Genomic DNA, 20539 nt, shown 5'->3' with positions numbered 1-20539 from the left:
AGTTAATTCTATTCATTTAAATCTTTTGATTATTCTTATCTTAATTTTTTGATATTTTTATCAATAGAATTGGCTCTTCTGATATGAGAGCCGGCTCCCAACATTCACCTACACGAACCGGCTCTTAGAGCCGACTCGTTCGCGAACGACCCATCACTAATAGCTAGTAACCATGTAATTGTACTACTCGCTTTCCTACCAGACCATCAGGTCAGTGAGTGCAATGGATTAGCTACAGTAACTCACTGTGAATTTTACAATAATCCACTTGTAACTACTGTATTCTGAACAAAAATATAAACGCAACGTGCAACAATTTCTAAGATTTTACTGAGTTACAGTTCATATAAGGAAATCAGTCAATTGAAATAAATTCATTCAATAGGCCCTAATCTATGGACTTCACATCACTGGCATTACAGATCTGCATCTGTTGGTCACAGGTAGTTTTAAAAAAAGGTTGGGGTGTGGATCAGAAAACCAGCCAGTATCTGGTGTGACCACCATTTGCCTCATGCAGCGCAACACATCTCCTTCGCATAGAGTTGATCAGGCTGTTGATTGTGGAATGTGGTCCCACACCTCTTCAGTGGCTGTGCACAGTTTCTGGATATTGGCGGGAACTGGAAAACGATGTGGTACACATCGATCCAGAGTATTCCAAACATGCTCAATGGGTGACGTGTCTGGTGTGTATGCAGGACATGGAAGAACTGGGACATTTTCAGCTTCCAGGAATTGTGGGACATTTTCAGCTTCCAGGAATTGTGTACATATCCTTGCGACATGGCTGTGCATTATCATGCTGAAACATGAGGTGATGGCGACGGATGAATGGCACGACAATTCAGGATCTCGGCACGATTCAGGATCTCGTCACGGTATATCTGTGCATTTAAATACCCATAATTAAAACGCAGTTCTATTCGTTGTCCGTAGTTTATCCTTGCCCATACCATAACCCCACAACCATCATTCAGCCACTCTGTTCACAACATTGACATCAGCAAACCGCTCGCCCACCCCATACACGCTGTCTGCCATCTGCCTGGTACAGTTGAAACGGGGATTCATACGTGAAGAGCACAGTTCTCCATCGTAGGTGACATTTGCCCACTGAAGTCGGTTACGATACCGAACTGCAGTCAGGTCAAGATACAGGTGAGGACGATGAGCACGCATTTGTTAAAATAGCCAGACTGGCTGGTCTCAGATGATCCTGCAGGTGAAGAAGCTGGATGTGGAGGTCCTGGGCTGGCATGGTTGTGAGGCCAGTTGGACGTACTGACAAATTCTCTGGCAATAGCTCTGGTAGACATTCCTACAGTCAGCATGCCAATTACACTCTCCCTCAAAACCTGAGACATCTTTGGCATTGTGTTGTGTGACAAAACTGCACGTTTTAGAGAGGCCTTTTATTGTCCCCAGCACAAGGTGAACCTGTGTAATGGTCATGCTGTTTAATCAGCTTCTTGATATGCCACACCTGCCAGGTGGATGGATTATTTTAGCGAAGGATAAATGCTCACTAACAGGAATGTAAACAAATTTGTGCACAACATTAGAGAGACAATTTCTGGGATCTTTTATTTCATCTCATGGAACATGTTGCATTTGTATTTTTGTTCAGTATAGTTGACAGTAAATGATTGAAAATTAAACATGAACTTCCTGTGAACCAGTTGCCATTGAGCTACTGGAAAATACACAGTAACCTCTTAATAGTGCGGTTCTTGATTGTCACAAGTTCTTATAAAAAAAACTGCAGTACTGACAATGTCAAAAGAGGTGCTCTACTTTAAACAACATAATGATAAAACCACTTAAACTGCTACAACATTTCCAGTGACGTTTGGCACAAATATATTTTAGACCAGGCCCCCAAATATGCTAATGAGCCCCCACCAGCACATTGCCTGCACCTATGTTTCAAAGTGCAGTAACAATTGTACCTAATGCTACATTCGTAACCAAGTGGGAAGTGGGAAAAATCCACTTGAGCGGCCCTCCAACTGGTAATTACTAGAGGGAAATTAGTATCATTTTGGAGGTGAAACTGCGTTAGATCTGTCAAATCCACAACCGTCTCCCGTCATTATATCTGAAGTGTAAATAGCCATCGGCTATACGGAGCTGCATTAAGAGGAATCCCATGCAGCCTTGTTTACTATTTGGAACATTGGAATGTGATATGTAATCTACACCCCAATAAGGCCGATAGAAATTCTTATTTGCTTTAATCATTTTCAATTTGAGTGTCATTATTTCTATATAGCCTACACTTTCTCGTTCTGAGCTTCAAACGAGAGTAGGATGGCTGTGGCTTTGTGACAATGACCACACGAGCAGCTGCTCAACTATTTGACAGCTCTAACGCAGTTAAACCTGCGATACCACCAAAACACCAGCTATGCATTTGTCGGCTTTCACGTGTTTATGCTTGATCTGATTTAATCTAGGCCTTAATGTCGTGTCCCTGAGCACTGCTACTTTTTAGTTGGTGTTGTCAGATAGTCACACAATTATTGACTTGATTAGTAAACATGTCTTCTTGCCAATAAATCTGTGACCGATCTCGGTCATGGCCACATACCTGGAGGCGAAGCAGGAAATTCAGGTTGCTGTCATGTAAGAGGTAGTTCAACTCCCGGGTGTGGTAGCATCACAAGTGCGCCAACCAATGCTGAGGTCAATTCCATTTAAGTTCCAGTCAATTCAAAAAGTAAAACCAAATTATAATTCTTAAATTTCCGCTATTGAAATAATTGAATTAGAAGTAGAATTTCTGTGTACTTCCTGAATATAGTTCATTGTTGTGTATTTACTGAGAAAATACAGTTCAGCTGTAGAAATACATTAACATATGTTTCCACTGTTTTCACCGCAACTCAGTAGCCGTTACCATCAAATGAGAGTGATTTTTTAAAACAGTTTGTGCCGTAACCGCATCTAAAGTATCCCATAGGTTTAAATGTAATTGCAAATGAGGCTCTTAATTTGCAGGACATATCAAAAAGTACCCAAATGCATTGAGATTGAAAGTAAATATATAGCAAAACACTAATACAGTAAGTATCCTATTACTGTAGTAATGTACCGTATAACTATCATAAACTATCAGAAATATAATAGTTTTCCTTAAATGTGTATAAATTTGAATAAAGCTGAAATTTACTTTGAAGTCCAAAGTCAAGGAATACAGGTGAAATCAACTACTGGTGGCGTAGCAGAAAGATCGGAATGGTTGTGAGTTAAAATCTTAGGTAAGGACATGTTGAATAATGATTCATGTATAAATAAACATACACAATGTAGTCATGTATGTCAAAGTGTGTTAAATATGTAAGTTGAAAACACTGTTAAAAGCACTGTGAATCACAATGACACATTTTTTGTTTGCAGGGCATCACCTGTGAAATGTCATGTGAAAATTGAAATCCACATCCGAAAGGTTGTGAAAATCCACGTGAAACGTCATGTGAAATATCATCACATGTGAAGTGCTCTAAAAACAGCATGTGGTTTTTCCATAAGGGTAGACAGACAGGGATCTAGAGAGAGCACTTGCTAAGCGAACCACCTGCAAAGACAGAACAGTTATGACAGTGCCGTATTGCAATACCCCTTTACAAGTCTTAAGCCCTTCTTATACTGTAGGCTGCATCCTACCTTCGTCTAATTACTTATGTTCCATTAGACTTTTTCATGATTGATTATTATACTGCAACGTTGAGAGAGCTAGCCTAGCACGCACGCATTTCACTCCGCCTTTCATACGTGCTGTAAACTGCGTACGTGACAAGTCACATTTGATTTGATTTTCACAGCAATCTGCAAGTAGAAACAAAGTGTAAAAATACAATCCTTCAGGATGCCTCCTTTAAATTGGTTTAATTGAAATTAATGACTACAGTATAACATTGTATATTTAAAAGTAATACAGAGAAAATTGGTTTAAAATGAGAGAAATTACATTGTGTATATGGCAACTATGGCGGGTCAGTCTCATAATATGAAAATAAATTACAGTAATTTTCAGTCAAACAAACAAACATGGCTATTGGTGTTTATCTTTTTTTACAGTTGCATCTTTACATTTCTCTTTCTTTTAATGTGTTTTCTTTTCAACACATTATAATCTGCTATATGGCAAACAGACACCTTCATTATACAATATTAGAAAAGGTACTTATTTCAAACATTATGTGTTTACAGTAAGAAATTGAGATATATGGGGACAGCTGTCAAACAGAAGGCCAAGTCCCAAATGGCACCCTATTTCCTATACAGTGCACTACTTTTGACCAGGCCCCATAGGTCTCTAAATAGGGAATAGGGTGTCATTTGGAATGCACCCAAGCTCATCTATGCAGTTTGATATCCCCTGTTTGTATAGTCCAGTAATTAACCAACTCTATAATGTTGTTACCAATATAGTAGTGATACCTGTAAGTAATACCTAAATACAGAATAATACTTAGCTCCTGAGTACTGGCAATATACAATATTTAAGTATATTTATATATATTTCATAGCTCTACTTACATAAGCTTGGACTGCTGTTTTAATACTGATGGTTCATGTAGGAACCTCTTCATATCAGGGGTGGTCACTTCATATGTGTATAGATGATCATGTTTATATCTGTAAATACCATCATTAAGACACAGAGACTGCAGAATGGAAAACAAGAGCTACACTGCACCTTTTAGTGGTCACTAACTAATCTTTAGGTGCGTTTCAATCCACTTAACTTGTGTTCCCTTCCCTCCTCCACTCCACTCGCTCGGGAACGCTCCCTCGGGGGAAACGTCATAGATACGGCACTGGAGGGCTCACTCCAAGTGAAGGGAGGAAGCAAAGGTGCTGATTTAGATTGGAATGCAGCCTGGGACTCTAGAGAAGGTATGAAACTAGAGTGTCTACAAGGCTACATGGTAGTGTTCAAGGTGTCATACCTGCATATCTACGCGTCATTTTACAGTATCGCTGTGATCAATGTTACAACAACATTCACATGGTTATCAACATAGCCATAAATGCATTATCTGGAATGAGCAAGTCGGAGAGAAAGGAAAGGAAAATAAATTACTGTGCAAATGGGGCACAGCAATATTGCCCCACAACTCATATAATCTCATTCAATTTTCACACCATATCCAAACAAATATTAAACATTATCAGTCAGGTCATAGAATGGTCATTTCCTGAACTTTGTGATAACAAAACAGCTAATTTTCATTCCATTATAGTTATTTGCAGAAAGAAAGAACATTGATGGATAGGCTACATTCCATTTCAGTTGGCTGGTTTGACGTTAACCTCAAGGCACCACTCTCAGGCTCTGTTGTTGTTCCATTATAAACACTGTCAATGTTAAATGAGATGCAATGTAGCTGGATACAAGACAAATATATAAATCCATTTTAAAATCTGCTATAAAGTACAGCACAAAAGCGGAGAGAAAAATAGAGTATTAAAAATTCACTATTTACAAATTGTGAACCCACTGAGCCCACTGTTGAGAGACTGAGTGTGGGCATTTTGAAAAGGCAAGCTGGCTGTAGATGAGAGAAAATGTTCTGTTTCCAGGTCTATGTCCTATATGGCACCCTATACCCTATATAGTGCACTACTTTGGACATGAGCCCTATTGGAACACACTGAACTCACGAGTATGAGCATTTTTGGGTCCTGGTCCAAAGTAGTGCACTAAATAGAGAATAGGGTGCCATTTGGGACACATCCCTAGGTTGATTTTTCAGTGGTAGAGAGAGAGAAGTCTTCTAAGGAATGGATCAGGAAGAAGGGTGAACAGAACTTTGCTGGACTGGACAGCTCCATACAGGAACTAGGGAATTAGGAGTCACCCTCTGGGGGTGGAGGCTGGCACAGCTTATACAGTCTGTTGGGGAAAACACACGTATACACAATTAGGAAAGGGGCTCACTGTTTGCTACAGTTAGAGATTAAGGTGTACACATAGCATGGCATAGACAGACACACACATGCACATACACACACCCACCCCCACCCCCCAGACCCACACACACACACACACAGCGTTCTTAGTTCTGCACCCATTCAGCCATGAGGCAATGCGAGTGCCTGCCTTCAGAATGCACATTAACACAAATGTCCTGTTTCCTACTGTAAATTCTCAAACCGTAGAATGCTAAGACAAGCTTCCCTAGCCTCACCTCAATTCTCCATCAGTAATCAACATTCTCACAGACCTGTCTCAAAACCGCACAGCCTGCGTCCCAAATGGCGCCCTATTCCCTATTTAGTGCACTACTTTTGACCAGAGCCCTATGTGTTATGTAGGGAATAGGGTGCCGCTTGGTAAGCACCCTCAGAGCGTCTAAGGAGCAGTCACTAACGCCGCTCCTATTATGACAAACCCAGTGAGAGCGCAGCAATTTCCGACCGGTGGCCAGCACAGCTCAACACTAATCATAGCCCCACTTAATTGCATTTGTCAATCCCACTAAAAGGCTCAAAAGGGCTGCATGTCACAAAAAGATATGTCAAAGCCAATTGGCTGCGACAGCCCCTATCCCCTATTCTTATCTATCATCAACTCTGGCTGGGAGAGGCTGCTGTTTTCTGTTGTTGCTTATCCTAAGATATGCACACACTCATAGAAACAATACAACACATGCACATATCAACACACAAACATGCATAAAATAATTCTTGCACTTGAACGGTAGCACTATATAGTAGCACAGTACTCACACAGTATTCACACCCCTTGACTTTTTCCACATTTTGTTTTGTTACAGACTGAGTTTAAAATGGATTAAATTGCGATTTCTTTGGTCACTGGCCTACACACAAAGTGGAATTATGTTTTAGGATTTTTTTAATAAATTAATTAGAAATGAAAAGCTGAAATGTGTTGAATCAATAAGTATTCAGCCCCTTTGTTATGGCAAGCCTAAATAAACTGAGGAGTACAAATGTGCTTAACAAGTCACATAATACATTGCATGGACTCGCTCTGTGTGCAATAATAATGTTTAACATGATTTTTGAATGACTACCTCATCTCTGTACCCCACACATACAATTTTCTGTAAGGTCCCTCAGTCGAGCAGTGAATTTCAAACAGATTCAACCACTTAGACCAGGGAGGTTTTCCAATGCTTCGCAAAGAAGGGCGCCTATTGGTAGATCGGTAAAAAAATATACAAAAATAATAATAATCCTTTTGAGCATGGTGAAGTTATTAATTACAGTTAATACACCCAGTCACTACAAAGATACAGGCGTCCTTCCTAACTCAGTTGCCAGAGAGGAAGGAAACCACCCAGGGATTTCACCATGAGGCCAATGGTGACTTTCAAACAGTTACAGAGTTTAATGGTTGTGATAGGATAAAACTGAGGATGGATCAACAACAATGTAGTTACTCCACAATACTAACCTAATTGACAGAGGAAAAAGAAGGAAGCCTGTACATACTAAAACTATTCCAAAACATGCATCTTGTTTACAACAAGGCATTCAAGTAATACTGCAAAACATGTCCTGAATACAAAGTGTTATGTTTGGGGCAAATCCAATACAACACATTACCGAGTACCACTCTCCATATTTTCAAGCATAGTGGTGGCTGCATCATGTTATGAGTATGCTTGTAATCGTTAAGGACTGGTGAGTTTTTCAGGATAAAAAAACAGAATAGAGCTAAGCACAGGGAAAATCCAAGAGGAAAACCTGGTTCAGTCTGCTTTCCACCAGACACTGGGAGATGAATACACCTTTCAGCAGGACAACAATCTAAAACACAAGGCCAAATCTACACTTGAGTTGCTTACCAAGAAGACAGTGAATGTTCCTGAGTGGCCGAGTTACCCTTTTGACTTAAATCTACTTGAAAATCTATGGCATATCCTGAAAATAGTTGTCTAGCAATGATTCACAACCAATTTGACAGAACTTAAAGAACTTTGGAAAGAATAATGGTCAAATGTTGCACAATCCAGGTGTGGAAAGCTCTTAGAGACTTACTTATGTAAATAAGATATTTCTGTATTTCATTTGAAATAAATTTGCAAACATTTCTAAAAAACTGTTTTCACTTTGTCATTACGGGGTATTGTGTGAAGATGGGTCCGAAAAATATATATTTAGTGAATTTTGAGTTCAGGCTGTAACAACAAAATGTGGAATAAGTCAAGGGGTATGAATACTTTCTGAAGGCACTGTATCATTAAGCTATTCTGTGGTGTTGTGTCTAGTAGCATGTGGATGAGGTGAAGCTCTATAAGCTTACCTTGGTGCAGATTACAACTCTATGGTGTTGTGTAGGTGTGGATAGGGTAGGGGGGCTTCAGCTTACCTAGGTACAGAGGACGGGGTGCGGTCTCTCACTCCCAGGTTCTTGGCTGAATTCTGAACTCTCGCCCCCTGAAAGACATAACAGAATCATAAATTCCAGCAAGCCATTAGGTAGACATTAATATACTGTATGCTTGTAGGATAGCATGCCCTCTTTGCACAGAGGAAGGCCTAAACACTTTGGGTTTGCTTCTGCAATTGACCATAGTTTTATCATCCAATTATATTTTGGCTTGCAAGATAGCGTGCTCCCTATTGAGTGTATAAAAGGGAACTTAAGTCAAGAACTAAGTGCTGTCCTCTTAACCTACAGGGTTGGAGTCAATTCCATTTCAATTCCAGTCAATTCAGAAAGTAAACCAATTTTCAGTTTCACATTTTCCTCATTGAAAACCATAAAAAATAATTGGAATTTCTGTGTATTTCCTGAACTGACTGTAATTTAAATGAGGAAGTTAACCCCAACCATGTTACCCTAATCTCAATGTGCAGTCACGCCAACTCTATGTTTAGTCAATGTTAAGTCAACTCAATATTACCCTAGAAAATGACTGATGACAGCTTCGCTGGCCATTGCAGAACACTGACATTCCTGTCTTGCAGGGAATCACACACAGAACGAGCAGTATGGCTGGTGGCATTGTCATGCTGGAGGGTCATGTCAGGATGAGCCTGCAGGAAGGGTACCACATGAGGGAGGAGAATGTCTTCCCTGTAACGCACAGAGTTGAGATTGCCTGCGAAGACAACAAGCTCAGTCCGATGATGCTGTGACACACCACCCCAGACCATGACGGACCCTCCACCTCCAAATCGATGCTGCTCCAGAGTACATGCCTCAGTGTAACGCTCATTCCTTTGACGATATACGCGAATCTGACCATCACCCCTGGTGAGACAATACCGGGATTGGTCAGAGATGAGCACTTTTTGCCAGTCCTGTCTGGTCCAGCAACAATGGGTTTGTGCCCATAGGCAACGCTGTTGCCGGTGATGTCTGGTGAGGACCTGCCTTACAACAGGCCTACAAGCCCTCATTCCAGCCTCTCTCAGCCTATTGCGGACAGTCTGAGCACTGATGGAGGGATTGTGCGTTCCTGGTGTAAGTCATTGTGCATTCCTGGTGTAACTAAGGCAGTTGTTATTGCCATCTTGTATCTGTCCCGCAGGTGTGATGTTTGGATGTACCGAGCCTGTGCAGGTGTTGTTGCACGTGGTCTGCCACTGCGAGGACGATCAGCTGTCCGTCCTGTCTCCCTGTAGTGCTGTCTTAAGCACAGTACAGACAATTTATTTATTGCCCTGGCCACATCTGCAGTCCTCATGCCTCCTTGTAGCATGCCTAAGGCACATTCACGCAGATGAGTAGGGACCCTGGACATCTTTCTTTTGGTGTTTTTCAGAGTCAGTAGAAAGGCCTCTTCAGTGTCCTAAGTTTTCATAACTGTAACCTTAATTGCCTACCGTCTGTACGCTGTTAGCGTCTTAACGACCGTTCCACAGGTGCATGTTCATTAATTGTTTATGGTTCATTGAACAAGCATGGGAAACAGTGTTTAAACCCTTTACAATTAAGATCTGTGAAGTTATTTGGATTTTTACGAATTATCTTTGAAAGACAGGGTCCTGAAAAAGAGACATTTCTTTTTTTGCTGAGTTTATGTACCAAGCAGGCCTCAAAGCAGAGATGGCCAGTAAAGAAATGATATCCTGTTATAAATATTATATGATCTCCTGCTGTTTTCTCAGATCACACTTTTTTCAGCATCACTGAACCATTCTGCTCCACAAGACCTTGATCCACAATGCATGAAGACACTCGGAACATAATTCAATTGTTGCAGAAACCAATTGCTGCGTTCTGAATTCTCAACCCTTCTCCCTTCTTCATTCACTCCCCCGAATGCATTTAACAGTATTGGATTGGTAGAAGCATGGCTGCAGGATATGCCCTCCTTATTTAGTTCTCACACCTGTCAATTCCTTTTAAATCCATGAGGGGGTTATTTGAACACACACGCTGGGAGAAGGGTAGAGAATCGAAATTGAGCAAATCATTGAATTCCAACTTAACTTTAGTGACAGCCTTGGGCACCAGGTGTGGAAACGCACATCTCTCATCCGACCCAGGAGAACAGCTAAAAGTTATGATAAAAGAGTTCCAACATCCCCATTCTGTATTTTAGACCGTCATGGCCTTGTCAAAGACTGTTGGATCGACTTGTTTGCGGGGGCGTACATCCAGATGAGCCCGAGGGGCTAGGCCACATCATTTATATCTGCCCTGTTCCCTACATAGTGCGCTACCTTTGACCAGAGACGTTTGGGAATAGAGTGCCATTTAGGACAAAGACGACATGTCTCCAACGCCTGAGGGGACGAGGGATGCGGGCATGACTCAGAGATGAGAATCAATCAGATTTAATCACGACTCCCGCTGGTTGTTTAATGTGCAGTTTTCCCCCAGAGAGAGAACGCGAGAGAGGTCAGAAATTGTCTGCATTCCAAATGGCGCCCTATTCCCTATATAGTGCAGTACTGTTGACCAGGGCCCATAGTACACTACATAGGGAATAGGGTGCCATGTGAACCGCAGAGATTGGCCTTTATCTATATACTGTATCTGTCAGAGCCTGGGGTGATTAGTCACCGTACAGGCCACCTGGGTGTAAATCCTGGACATTTCCTCTACATTAACAGCATCTATAAACAAGCTGGGCGGTTAAGGGGGTGTCATACAGTACAGCTCGGTCCTACACTGTGCGAGATACCGCTGTGTACTGTCCATTCAGATCTATAGGAGGGGAGGAGGAGGTGGAGGGAGCAGAGTGATGGAAAGGGAGATGGAAGGATGGAGGAGCGAGAGATAGGATCACAGACCGGGTTGAGAGAAAGACGGGCGAGGGGATGGGAGAAGAAAGTGCAGCTGGTGGGCGGAGATGCAAAGGAAATTCAGCGAATCTGGAGGACAGAGGAAGTGGATTAAAACGCTTCTTTGTGGTTAAAACCAACGAGATGCGGTTTGTAGCCTTGGGTGTGAGGAGATGAAATAGAGAGATAGATGGGGGTTAGATGAGGTAGCTGGGGGTGAGCAGGTGCGATTGAAAGAAAGAGAGCGAGAGAGAGAGAGCGAGCGAGAGATAGTTGTATCAGCACACGGAGGGGTGTATGATCAGCACTAATGTTGTTACCGTCGTGTTCTGTTCTGAGTCTGCAGATACTAGACTACAGGGGGGAAATAAAGCAACTCAGCCACTCTGAGTTAAACCCCGTCAGACACCAGAACACCTGCGTTCACACAGACGCACGCACACAGACACGAGCGCGATCGCATGCGCAGTTGCCTAGGCAAGCACACGCGCTAACCCAGCAGCATCACCAATGTCTAACAAGTCTCTCTGTAAGTCCATAACCCGTCTAACCCTGTCTGTAAGTACACCTTAGTCATTCAGTCAGACAGTCTCCTGTCTGTCCTGTGTGTGTGTGTGGATAGCGTCAGTGATTACAGCGATGTCTATCACAGTGATCCATCCACATATAACCCTCCAGGTAGAGCTTCCCCACTGTCAGGAAGGGATCACTGAAACTGGCACTCTTCCGTCCGCAACGGCTTTAAGTGTTAGAGGACACAGCATCTGATAAGTTGGTTGAGGACACAATCTCAAACTGCAACGACGTGGAAGAATTGTACTGGAGACGGGTTGGATAAACCAATGGGAGAAGGATGTTGAGACTGGTTACGTGACGGTGGGACTATGGGTGACCAGTGGGATGTTGGTACCTCTATAGGGTTTAGTCTTTATTCCACTTTATTAGGTTGATTGAGGACACATTCACATAGAAAAAGAGTTTAGTTGGAGAGAAGAGGGGTTGGATGAGCAAATGAGAGACTGAGATTGGAGATGAGGCTGGTTAGGTAAGCATGGGTTCATTGGTGAAATACTTTCCAGTGATCCCTAGCCTGTGTCTGGAGTCTCCATTAGCTTCATACTTGAGAATGGATTTCAAAACAGTTACTTAAGAGTTACTTAAACATTATTAGGCAATGAAACACATCTGAGAGACCGAAGCATACTTCAGAGAAGAGGTTTGTCTTAGAGAGAGACTGCTCTATAGCGATGACCCATTGCCCTTGATGAATAGTGAAAGGATTCAAATTAATAGCTGAAGACTCATTTACACCCATGGGACAGTCAGTAAAGATACTTCTTAAACAGTCTGACCTTGCCTTAACCTAACCTGGGAAAGTTTCAAACAGATATGCAATTCAAATCCTTTCCAGATTGAGCATTGACAAGGGATTCAAGGTACATTATGATGGGTGATTTCTGTTGGAATCATATTCTATGACACAGAAGACTTTGGCTGTTTCCCAAATGGCACCCTATTTCCTATATAGTGCACTACTACTGATCAGAGCTCTAGTCAAAAGTAGTGCACTATATAGGGAATAGGGTGCCATTTGGGAAGGAACTTTAGTGAATGACATACAGCATTCATATTCATCTTATTCATCATATTCATGACGTGGTGTCTGTCTGGTCTAAAAAGGAGAAAACCAAGGACTCCAGGGCTTTGTCCCAAATGGCACCCAATTTCCTATGTAGTGCACTGCTTTGACCAGGGACCATAGAGCACTGGTCAATAGTAGTGCACTATGTAGGGAAAAGGGTGCCATTTGGGATGCAAACAGGACTCTTGGGCTGTTTTTCCAGACTGTTCTGTTACACTAACTGGCTGCCGCAAGTAGCCTAGTGGTTAGAGCTAACTGGCTGCAGCAGGTCGGCCTAGCGGTTAGAGCTAACTGGCTACAGAAGGTAGCCTAGCGGTTAGCGCTAACTGGCTGCAGCAGGTAGCCTAGCGGTTAGAGCTAACTGGCTGCAGCAGGTAGCCTAGCAGTTAGGGCTAACTGGCTACAGAAGGTAGCCTAGCGGTTAGAGCTAACTGGCTGCAGTAGGTAGTCTAGCAGTTAGGGCTAACTGGCTGCAGCAGGTAGCCTAGCGGTTAGAGCTAACTGGCTGCAGCAGGTAGCCTAGCGGTTAAAGCTAACTGGCTGCAGCAGGTAGCCTAGCGGTTAAAGCTAACTGGCTGCAGCAGGTAGCCTAGCTGTTAGAGCGTTGGGTCAGTAACCAAAAGGTCACTGGTTCAAATACCTGAGCCAGGCAAGGCACTTAATCCTAATTTGCTCCAGGAGCGCCGTATTACTATGGCTGACCCTGTAAAATAACACATTTCACTGCACCTATCTGGTGAATAAAATAAAAAACTTTCTCACTCAGTTTGGACTTAACTGTCTGGGGTCATACCATATATGCACTTTGTGACATTTGCTGACGTAAAACAAGATTTATAAATGAATTTGATTTGCTTCATAATGGAGTTAGACATTTAGAATGTCCCAGGAATATCTTGTGGTTTTAAATGAGAAGAAATGTAATACCACTTTAAGAATGACCTGTGAATGGCCTAGAGACATACAGTCAACAACATTTTAAAATGTTAAACATTGACTAAATAAAAATGCACCGTAAAGAACAAACTAACAAGATAAATCGTTACATCCATACAGCATTAATCTCCATTTTGAAAATACAATACACAGCATGAAAAATGGTCTCCTAGCACTGTGCCATTACCTTGCAAAACAGAACTAATGACAAAAGGCTCTTTCACTGTGTCTCTGTAAAGAATCCATTCAAACACGTAGAGTCCCAAATGATCCCCTATTCCTTATTATAGTGCACTACTTTTGACCAGGGCCCATAGGGTGCCATTTGGGATGCACCCTAACACACTTCAGCCTACTCAAATGAACATCGTTACGTACTTCAATCACTGTGTGCACTGAAACCCTCAAAGGATGTGTCCCAAATGGCACACTATTCCCTACATAGTGCGCTACTTTTGACCACATAGGGCTCTGGTTGAAAGTAGTGCACTAAGTAGTGAACTATGTAGGGAATAGGGTGTCATTTTGGATGAAGGCCTAGTCTTTTTGAATAAGTATCAACCATCTACTCCAGCTGAAGGTCAAACAGCTAATAGTATAGTGCTCCTGTTGGCCAACTGCCCACTTCTTCTCTGTGAGACCGAAGACGAGCCTAAGTAGCCTCTCTCTACCCTAGGTTTCCATTATCAGACTGCGTCCCTAATGGCACCCTATACAGGGTACTACTTTTGACCAGAGCCCTGGGGTGTGTGTGTGTGTGGGCCCTGGTCCAAAGTAGTGCAGTTTATAGGGTATAGGGTGCCATTAGGGATGTGATCTATGCATTACCCTGTGGCTGACTGGCTGACTGGCTGGCTGGCTGACTGGCCACTCACAGTCTTACTAATGAGGTGAGGAGATACAGGCCAAGACAGAACAGGCTCTGAATGACACTACGACTTTACCTGGGAAAATAAATAAGGAGTGTGTGGAGAAAAGCGAGAGAGTAGAGATGGTTGGACTTAACCAAGTAGCCTTGCACGAGCACCAGCAGACATACACACACACACACACACACACACACACACACCTATCCTGTATGCTGGCAAGCAGAGGGGAGTCACTTCTGGCAACAATATAATCAGAGAGAGAAATGGATAGAGGGGGGAGAAAGGAGAGAGAAGGGAGGAGAGGAGAAGCTTTTACAAATAGCCTTACAGAGGTAAAAATGAGAACTAGCTCAAATGCAGTGGTAAGCTTGCTGGTTTACAGAGACCGAGCTCTCTCTTTGGTTAAATAAATCCAGGAAGTGAACAAACACCACAGAGTGTGCTTCCCAAATGGCACCCTATTCCCTATATAGTGCACTTCTTTTGTCCAGAGCTTTATGGCCCTACAAATGGGTGCCATTTGGGACGCAGACTAACGTTATTTCTGTAAAGGTAACCAACGCTAAACAATTCAGGCCATGGGAAATAAAATAGAGATAGCATAACAAGCTTTGCCTGGCGATTTAAAATAAAATTGGTTATTGGCATAATCTCAGTTGGCGATGACTCTTCAAAGACAAATAGAATTAGCGACTACATGAGCGTATCTTTTGGATATTAACTCTCTGGGAGTCCAAAATGGGACCCTATTTCCTAGTTTGTGCACTACTTTTGACCAGGGCCCATAGGGGGAATACAGGGAATTGGGTGCCATTTGGACTCAACCACATATTTTGCAACCGAGCGTGTCTTTTGAAAAATATATTTTATACACAAGGAGTATAGTGGATCTAGACCCAGCAATTACAGCACAACTAAATAGATGGACAATGTCCCAAATGGCACCCTATTCCTTATTTAGTGCACTACCGTTGACCAGAGCTCTATGGGTCCTGGTCAAAAGGAGTGCACTATACAGGGAAAAATTGCTCCATTTGGAACATAGACCTAGCCACTACAGCAGAACTAAAGAGATGTATTCTGCTTTTTCTCCCACAAATTGTAATATCCACCACACGAGTTACGACGTCTCCTTGGGAAGAGATCAACACTGTCAAATTATTAACAACATTTTCTCATTGCCAGAAGCAAACCATTCTTCAAAACACACACACACATCCATTCCTCAGTAAGGTTGGAATTATACATCTATCTGCTGGTGTGAAGTAGCGTTAGGAACAAGGCCTGTAGAATGTCAAGGGGAACAACAGAGGGGTTTGAGAGGAGGGGAGTGGTGAACATGTATTCATCTGACCTTTCTACAGCCAGGTCCTGTGTGTCATTGAGAACAACAGCAGCCTGTTCTTTAGGTTTGAAAGGTCACAAGCTTAGACTGTGCTTTTAGCGGTAATTCTCGGAGAAAGGACGGACACAGTATAAAAACAACCTGAAGCGTTACAGTACTTTGCATGGTACAGGAAGAGGCTGTGCTTTTATGCAAGTCTCCGAGAAAGAATGGTTCACAGTATGGCTGAGGTGTGTTTAAAAAAACCTAGAAAGAGACTGTGTGTGTGTGTGTGTGTGCGCGTGCGAGCGTACGCTCGTATTTGAATATATAGTAGTAGGTTAGTGTTATACATCTATCTGCTGGTGTGAAGTAGCGTTAGGAAAAAGGAGGTGTAGAATGTCAAGGGGAACAACAGAGGGGTTTGAGATGAGGGGAGTGGGTACTAGAGGAGTGATGTATTCATCTAACCTTTCTTCAGCCAGGCACTGTATGTCATTGAAAACAACACATTTCCCTTTTGCAATAACAACCAGGTTATTGAGGTGAGGTGAGGTGAGTGAGTGAGTGAGTGAGTGAGTGAGTGAGTGTGTGAGTGTGTGTGTGTGTGTGTGTGTTTAACTATACTTGTGGGGACCAGAAGTCCCCACAAGAATAGTAAACAAACAAAAATCTGACCAAATGGGGAGATCTTGTTAGTCCACACCAGATCAAATGCTATTTCCACAGGGTTTAGGGTTAAGGTTAGTATTAGAATTAGGTTTAGGTTTAGGAGATAGAGTAGTTTTAGGGTTAGGAGCTAGGTTTAGGGTTAGATTTTGGGGTTAAGGTTAGGGGAAGGGTTAGAGTTAGGTTTAGGGGTTAGGGAAAATAGGATTTTCAATGGGACTGAATTTTGCACTGAATTTTGCACATTTTGTGTGTGTGTGTGTGTGTGTGTGTGTGTGTGTGTGTGTGTGCGGTGCCGTCAGCTCCATACCTGTTTCCTCATGACGTCAGTAGCCTGCATGATGCATCGTGGGGGAAGGCCGTGGCTACGAGCCAATAGGATTGCCTGCTCCAGGGTCACACTCAGGGTACAGCTGTAGAGGGGAGAGAGGTCAGAGGTAAGTGCTTTGGACAGAACAATTGATGATGTATTCAGTCATCAATTAGGATTAGTTACATATAAGTACATCACTATTATACACTAAGTGTATAAAACATTAGGAACACCTTCCTAATATTGAGTTGCACCCCCTTTTGCCCTCAGAACAGCCTCAATTCGTCCGGGCATGGACTCTCTATGTTGACTCCAATGCTTTCTACAGTTGTGTCAACTTGGCTTGATATTCTTTTTGTGGTGGACCATTCTTGATACGCACAGGAAACTGTTGAGTGTGAAAAACCCAGCAGCGTTGCAGTTCTTGACACAAACCGGTAAGCCTGGCACCTACTACAATTAAATATTTGTCTTAACCATTCACCCTTTGAATGGCACACATACACAATCCATGTCTCAACTGTATCAAGGCTTAAAAATCATTCTTTCACCAGTCTCTTCCCCTTGATCTACACTGATTGAAGTGGATTTAACAGGTGACATCAATAAGGGATAATAGCTTTCACCTGGACTGTCTATGTCATGGAAAGAGCAGGTGTTCCTAATGTCTTGTACACACAGTGTAGATGACATAGTAGACGTGTATATCACAACCTCCCATACTAGTGTATGTATGTCATCGATCACAACACCAATCTCCCTAAACATTAAGCTCATCAGAGATCCTCTATGGGATGAAAGCCCGATCATAGTCTCCTCTTCTACTCTGCAGAATGGACGGGCTACTGTATAGATAGGAGACTGTGTGGTGCAGTGATCTGGGATATCATTTAAGATATGCACCCAGTCACCTTGTTTATCATGATGTCACTAAGGTACAGGAGGAGGAAAATAAGAAGAAGAGGAGGCTGGGGGGGGGGGTATGTACAGTGCATTCGGAAAGTATTCAGCCCCATGGACTTTTCCCCCGACTGTGGGACCTTATATAGACAGGTGTGTGCCTTTCCAAATCATGACCAATCAATTGAATTTACCACAGGTGGACGCCAATCAAGTTGTAGAAACATCTCAAGGATGATCAATGGAAACAGGATGCACCTGAGCTCATTTTCGAGTCTCATAGCAAAGGGTCTGAATACTTATGTAAATAAGGTATCTGCTTTTAAAATGATGAACTTGGATTAGCTAACACAACGTGCCATTGGTACACAGGAGTGATGGTTGCTGATAATGGGCCTCTGTACGCCTATGTAGATATTCCTTTAAAAATCAGCTGTTTCCAGCTACAATAGTCATTTACAACATTAACAATGTCTACACTGTATTTCGGATCAATTTGATGTTATTTTAAATGGACAAAAAAAAATGTTTTTCTTTCAAAAACAAGGACATTTCTAAGTGACCCAACATTTTTGAACGGCAGTGTATATTTGATCTATTTTAGAACACGGCTGTAACGTAACAAAATGTGGAAAAAGTTCAGGGGTCTGAATACTTTCCGAATGCACCGTACATAATTCTCAAACATCCTCCCATCCCACAGCATCTTCCATTGGTGGGTAAGGAACGCCGAGTTACCATTATTGACAACAAAGCTGTAAAGTTGTTTTCCCTACTAGGACAAAATCCCCCTATCAATTGCCAGTACAATCTAATTATATGAATCTCACTTTGCTCTTCTTGACACTCATTACCATCACATTTCTCTGCCTTTGCCTCAGCCTATCAACTATATATAGTTAAATATAGTTAAAGCCATTACTGACAACACTGCTATAAAGTAGTCTTCCTCTACCAGTACAACATAGGGATTCATCTGTTATTGTAGCTGTGTCATCATCATAGTTGTCTGCCTTAGCATATAGGTCTACTGATGTATACCTCTAATAGTCATTATAATGTCACTCACAGCTCACTAACAACTAGGATAATAATGCATCCTGTCTTCTGATTTAAAATAACAGAGAGAGAGAGAGAAGTAGGTATAGAGAGAGAGAGAGAAGTAGGTGTATAGAGAGAGAGAAGTAGGTGTATATATATATATAGAGAGAGAGAGAGAGAGGTAGAGAGGTAGAGAGGTAGAGAGAGAGAGAAGTAGGTGTATATATATATATATATAGCGAGAGAGAGAATGAAGGGAGAGAGAAGTAGGTGTATAGAGAGAGAGAGAGAGAGGTAGAGATAGAGAGAGAGAGATAAGTAGGTGTATAGAGAGAGAGAGGTAGAGAGAGGTAGAGATAGAGAGAGAAGTAGGTATATATATAGAGAGAGAGAGAGAGAGAGAGAGAAGTAGGTATATAGAGAGAGAGAGAGAGAGAGAGAAGTAGGTATATAGAGAGAGAGAGAGAGAGAAGTAGGTATATATATATATATATATATATAGAGAGAGAGGTAGAGAGAGAGAGAAGTAGGTATATAGAGAGAGAGAAGGAAGGGAGAGAGAAGTAGGTATATAGAGAGAGAGAGAGAGAGAGAGGTAGGTATATATATATATATATATAGAGAGAGAGAGAGAGGTAGAGAGGTAGAGAGGTAGAGAGAGAGAGAGAGAGAAGTAGGTGTATTGAGAGAGAGAGAGAGAGAGAGAGAGAGAGAGAGAGGTAGGTATATAGAGAGAGGTAGGTATATAGAGAGAAGTAGGTATATATATATATATATAGAGAGAGAGAGAGGTAGAGAGAGAGAGAAGTAGGTATATAGAGAGAGAAAGCTGGGAAGGAAGTAAACCTTCTGTTCAAATTGAAGCCTTCGCACAGCTTCATTGAGAGAGTTGATACATTCCATCCCTGTGAGGCAGCTAGCTGACTCCAAGGACACAGTCGGGTGTCCCAAATGACAACCCTTTGCCTGTAGTGTGCACTGCCTTTGACCAGAGCCCTATGGGCCCTGATCAAAACAAGCAAACTATATAGGGGACGTGGTGCCATTTGAGACAAAACCCTCGTGTCCTCAGACACACACTCTCACCGAAGATGAGGTGTGATGTGTGTGAGGCGTATGCTGGCGTTTCGGATTGATTCACAAGTCACAGTAAGTAACCCTTTCAAAACACACACCACCCTAGTGTACAGTATACATCCAGCGGCAGATGTCAAGGCCGCTAGGGGACCCCTCTGTGACAACAAGCAACACAGCCCCATCAATCCACAACCCTTTTTGCAGACAATCGAACTGTCTAAACTCTCTCGTACGGCCGGCCTGCATTCCTGTAAGAGTGCATTGGTGAGAACGATAGATCAGTGGAGTTTGATGCTTCTCTACATTTCACTAATTGGTGCCAACGTTACAGTAGGGATGCTGTCAAAGACGTGATGACATACTGTCAACCAAGCTTCTCTCTCTCGTGTTCAATTCTTTTTTAATTCAATATTTATCACCATACTTTCCTGGGACATGAGTTGGACCAACTAGGGTTACTACATCATCAAGAGGAGCCACAAGTCCTGTTGAGCTTCATTTCCACTAACTGCCTTGAACTGGTGTCAGCTTTCTAGAACATGGCTGAG

At 42.3% G+C, this 20539-nt stretch overlaps 1 protein-coding gene across 1 annotated transcript in view; it reads right to left on the bottom strand.

Moving 5' to 3' along the window:
- Positions 1-3869: 3869 nt before the first annotated feature.
- Positions 3870-20539, bottom strand: part of LOC115195677 (phosphatidylinositol 3,4,5-trisphosphate-dependent Rac exchanger 2 protein-like) — a 203128-nt gene continuing 186458 nt past the window's right edge. The window contains 3 exon segments of the mRNA XM_029755788.1: positions 3870-5905; positions 8351-8418; positions 16971-17073. Of these exon segments, the coding sequence (XP_029611648.1) occupies positions 5860-5905; positions 8351-8418; positions 16971-17073 (217 nt within the window). The 3' untranslated portion in view covers positions 3870-5859.

Source organism: Salmo trutta, chromosome 6, assembly GCF_901001165.1.
Source record: "Salmo trutta chromosome 6, fSalTru1.1, whole genome shotgun sequence".
NCBI classification, from domain to species: domain Eukaryota; kingdom Metazoa; phylum Chordata; class Actinopteri; order Salmoniformes; family Salmonidae; genus Salmo; species Salmo trutta.
The sequence above is the reverse complement of the archived record's forward strand: the minus strand, read 5'-3'. Positions and strand labels throughout refer to the sequence as shown.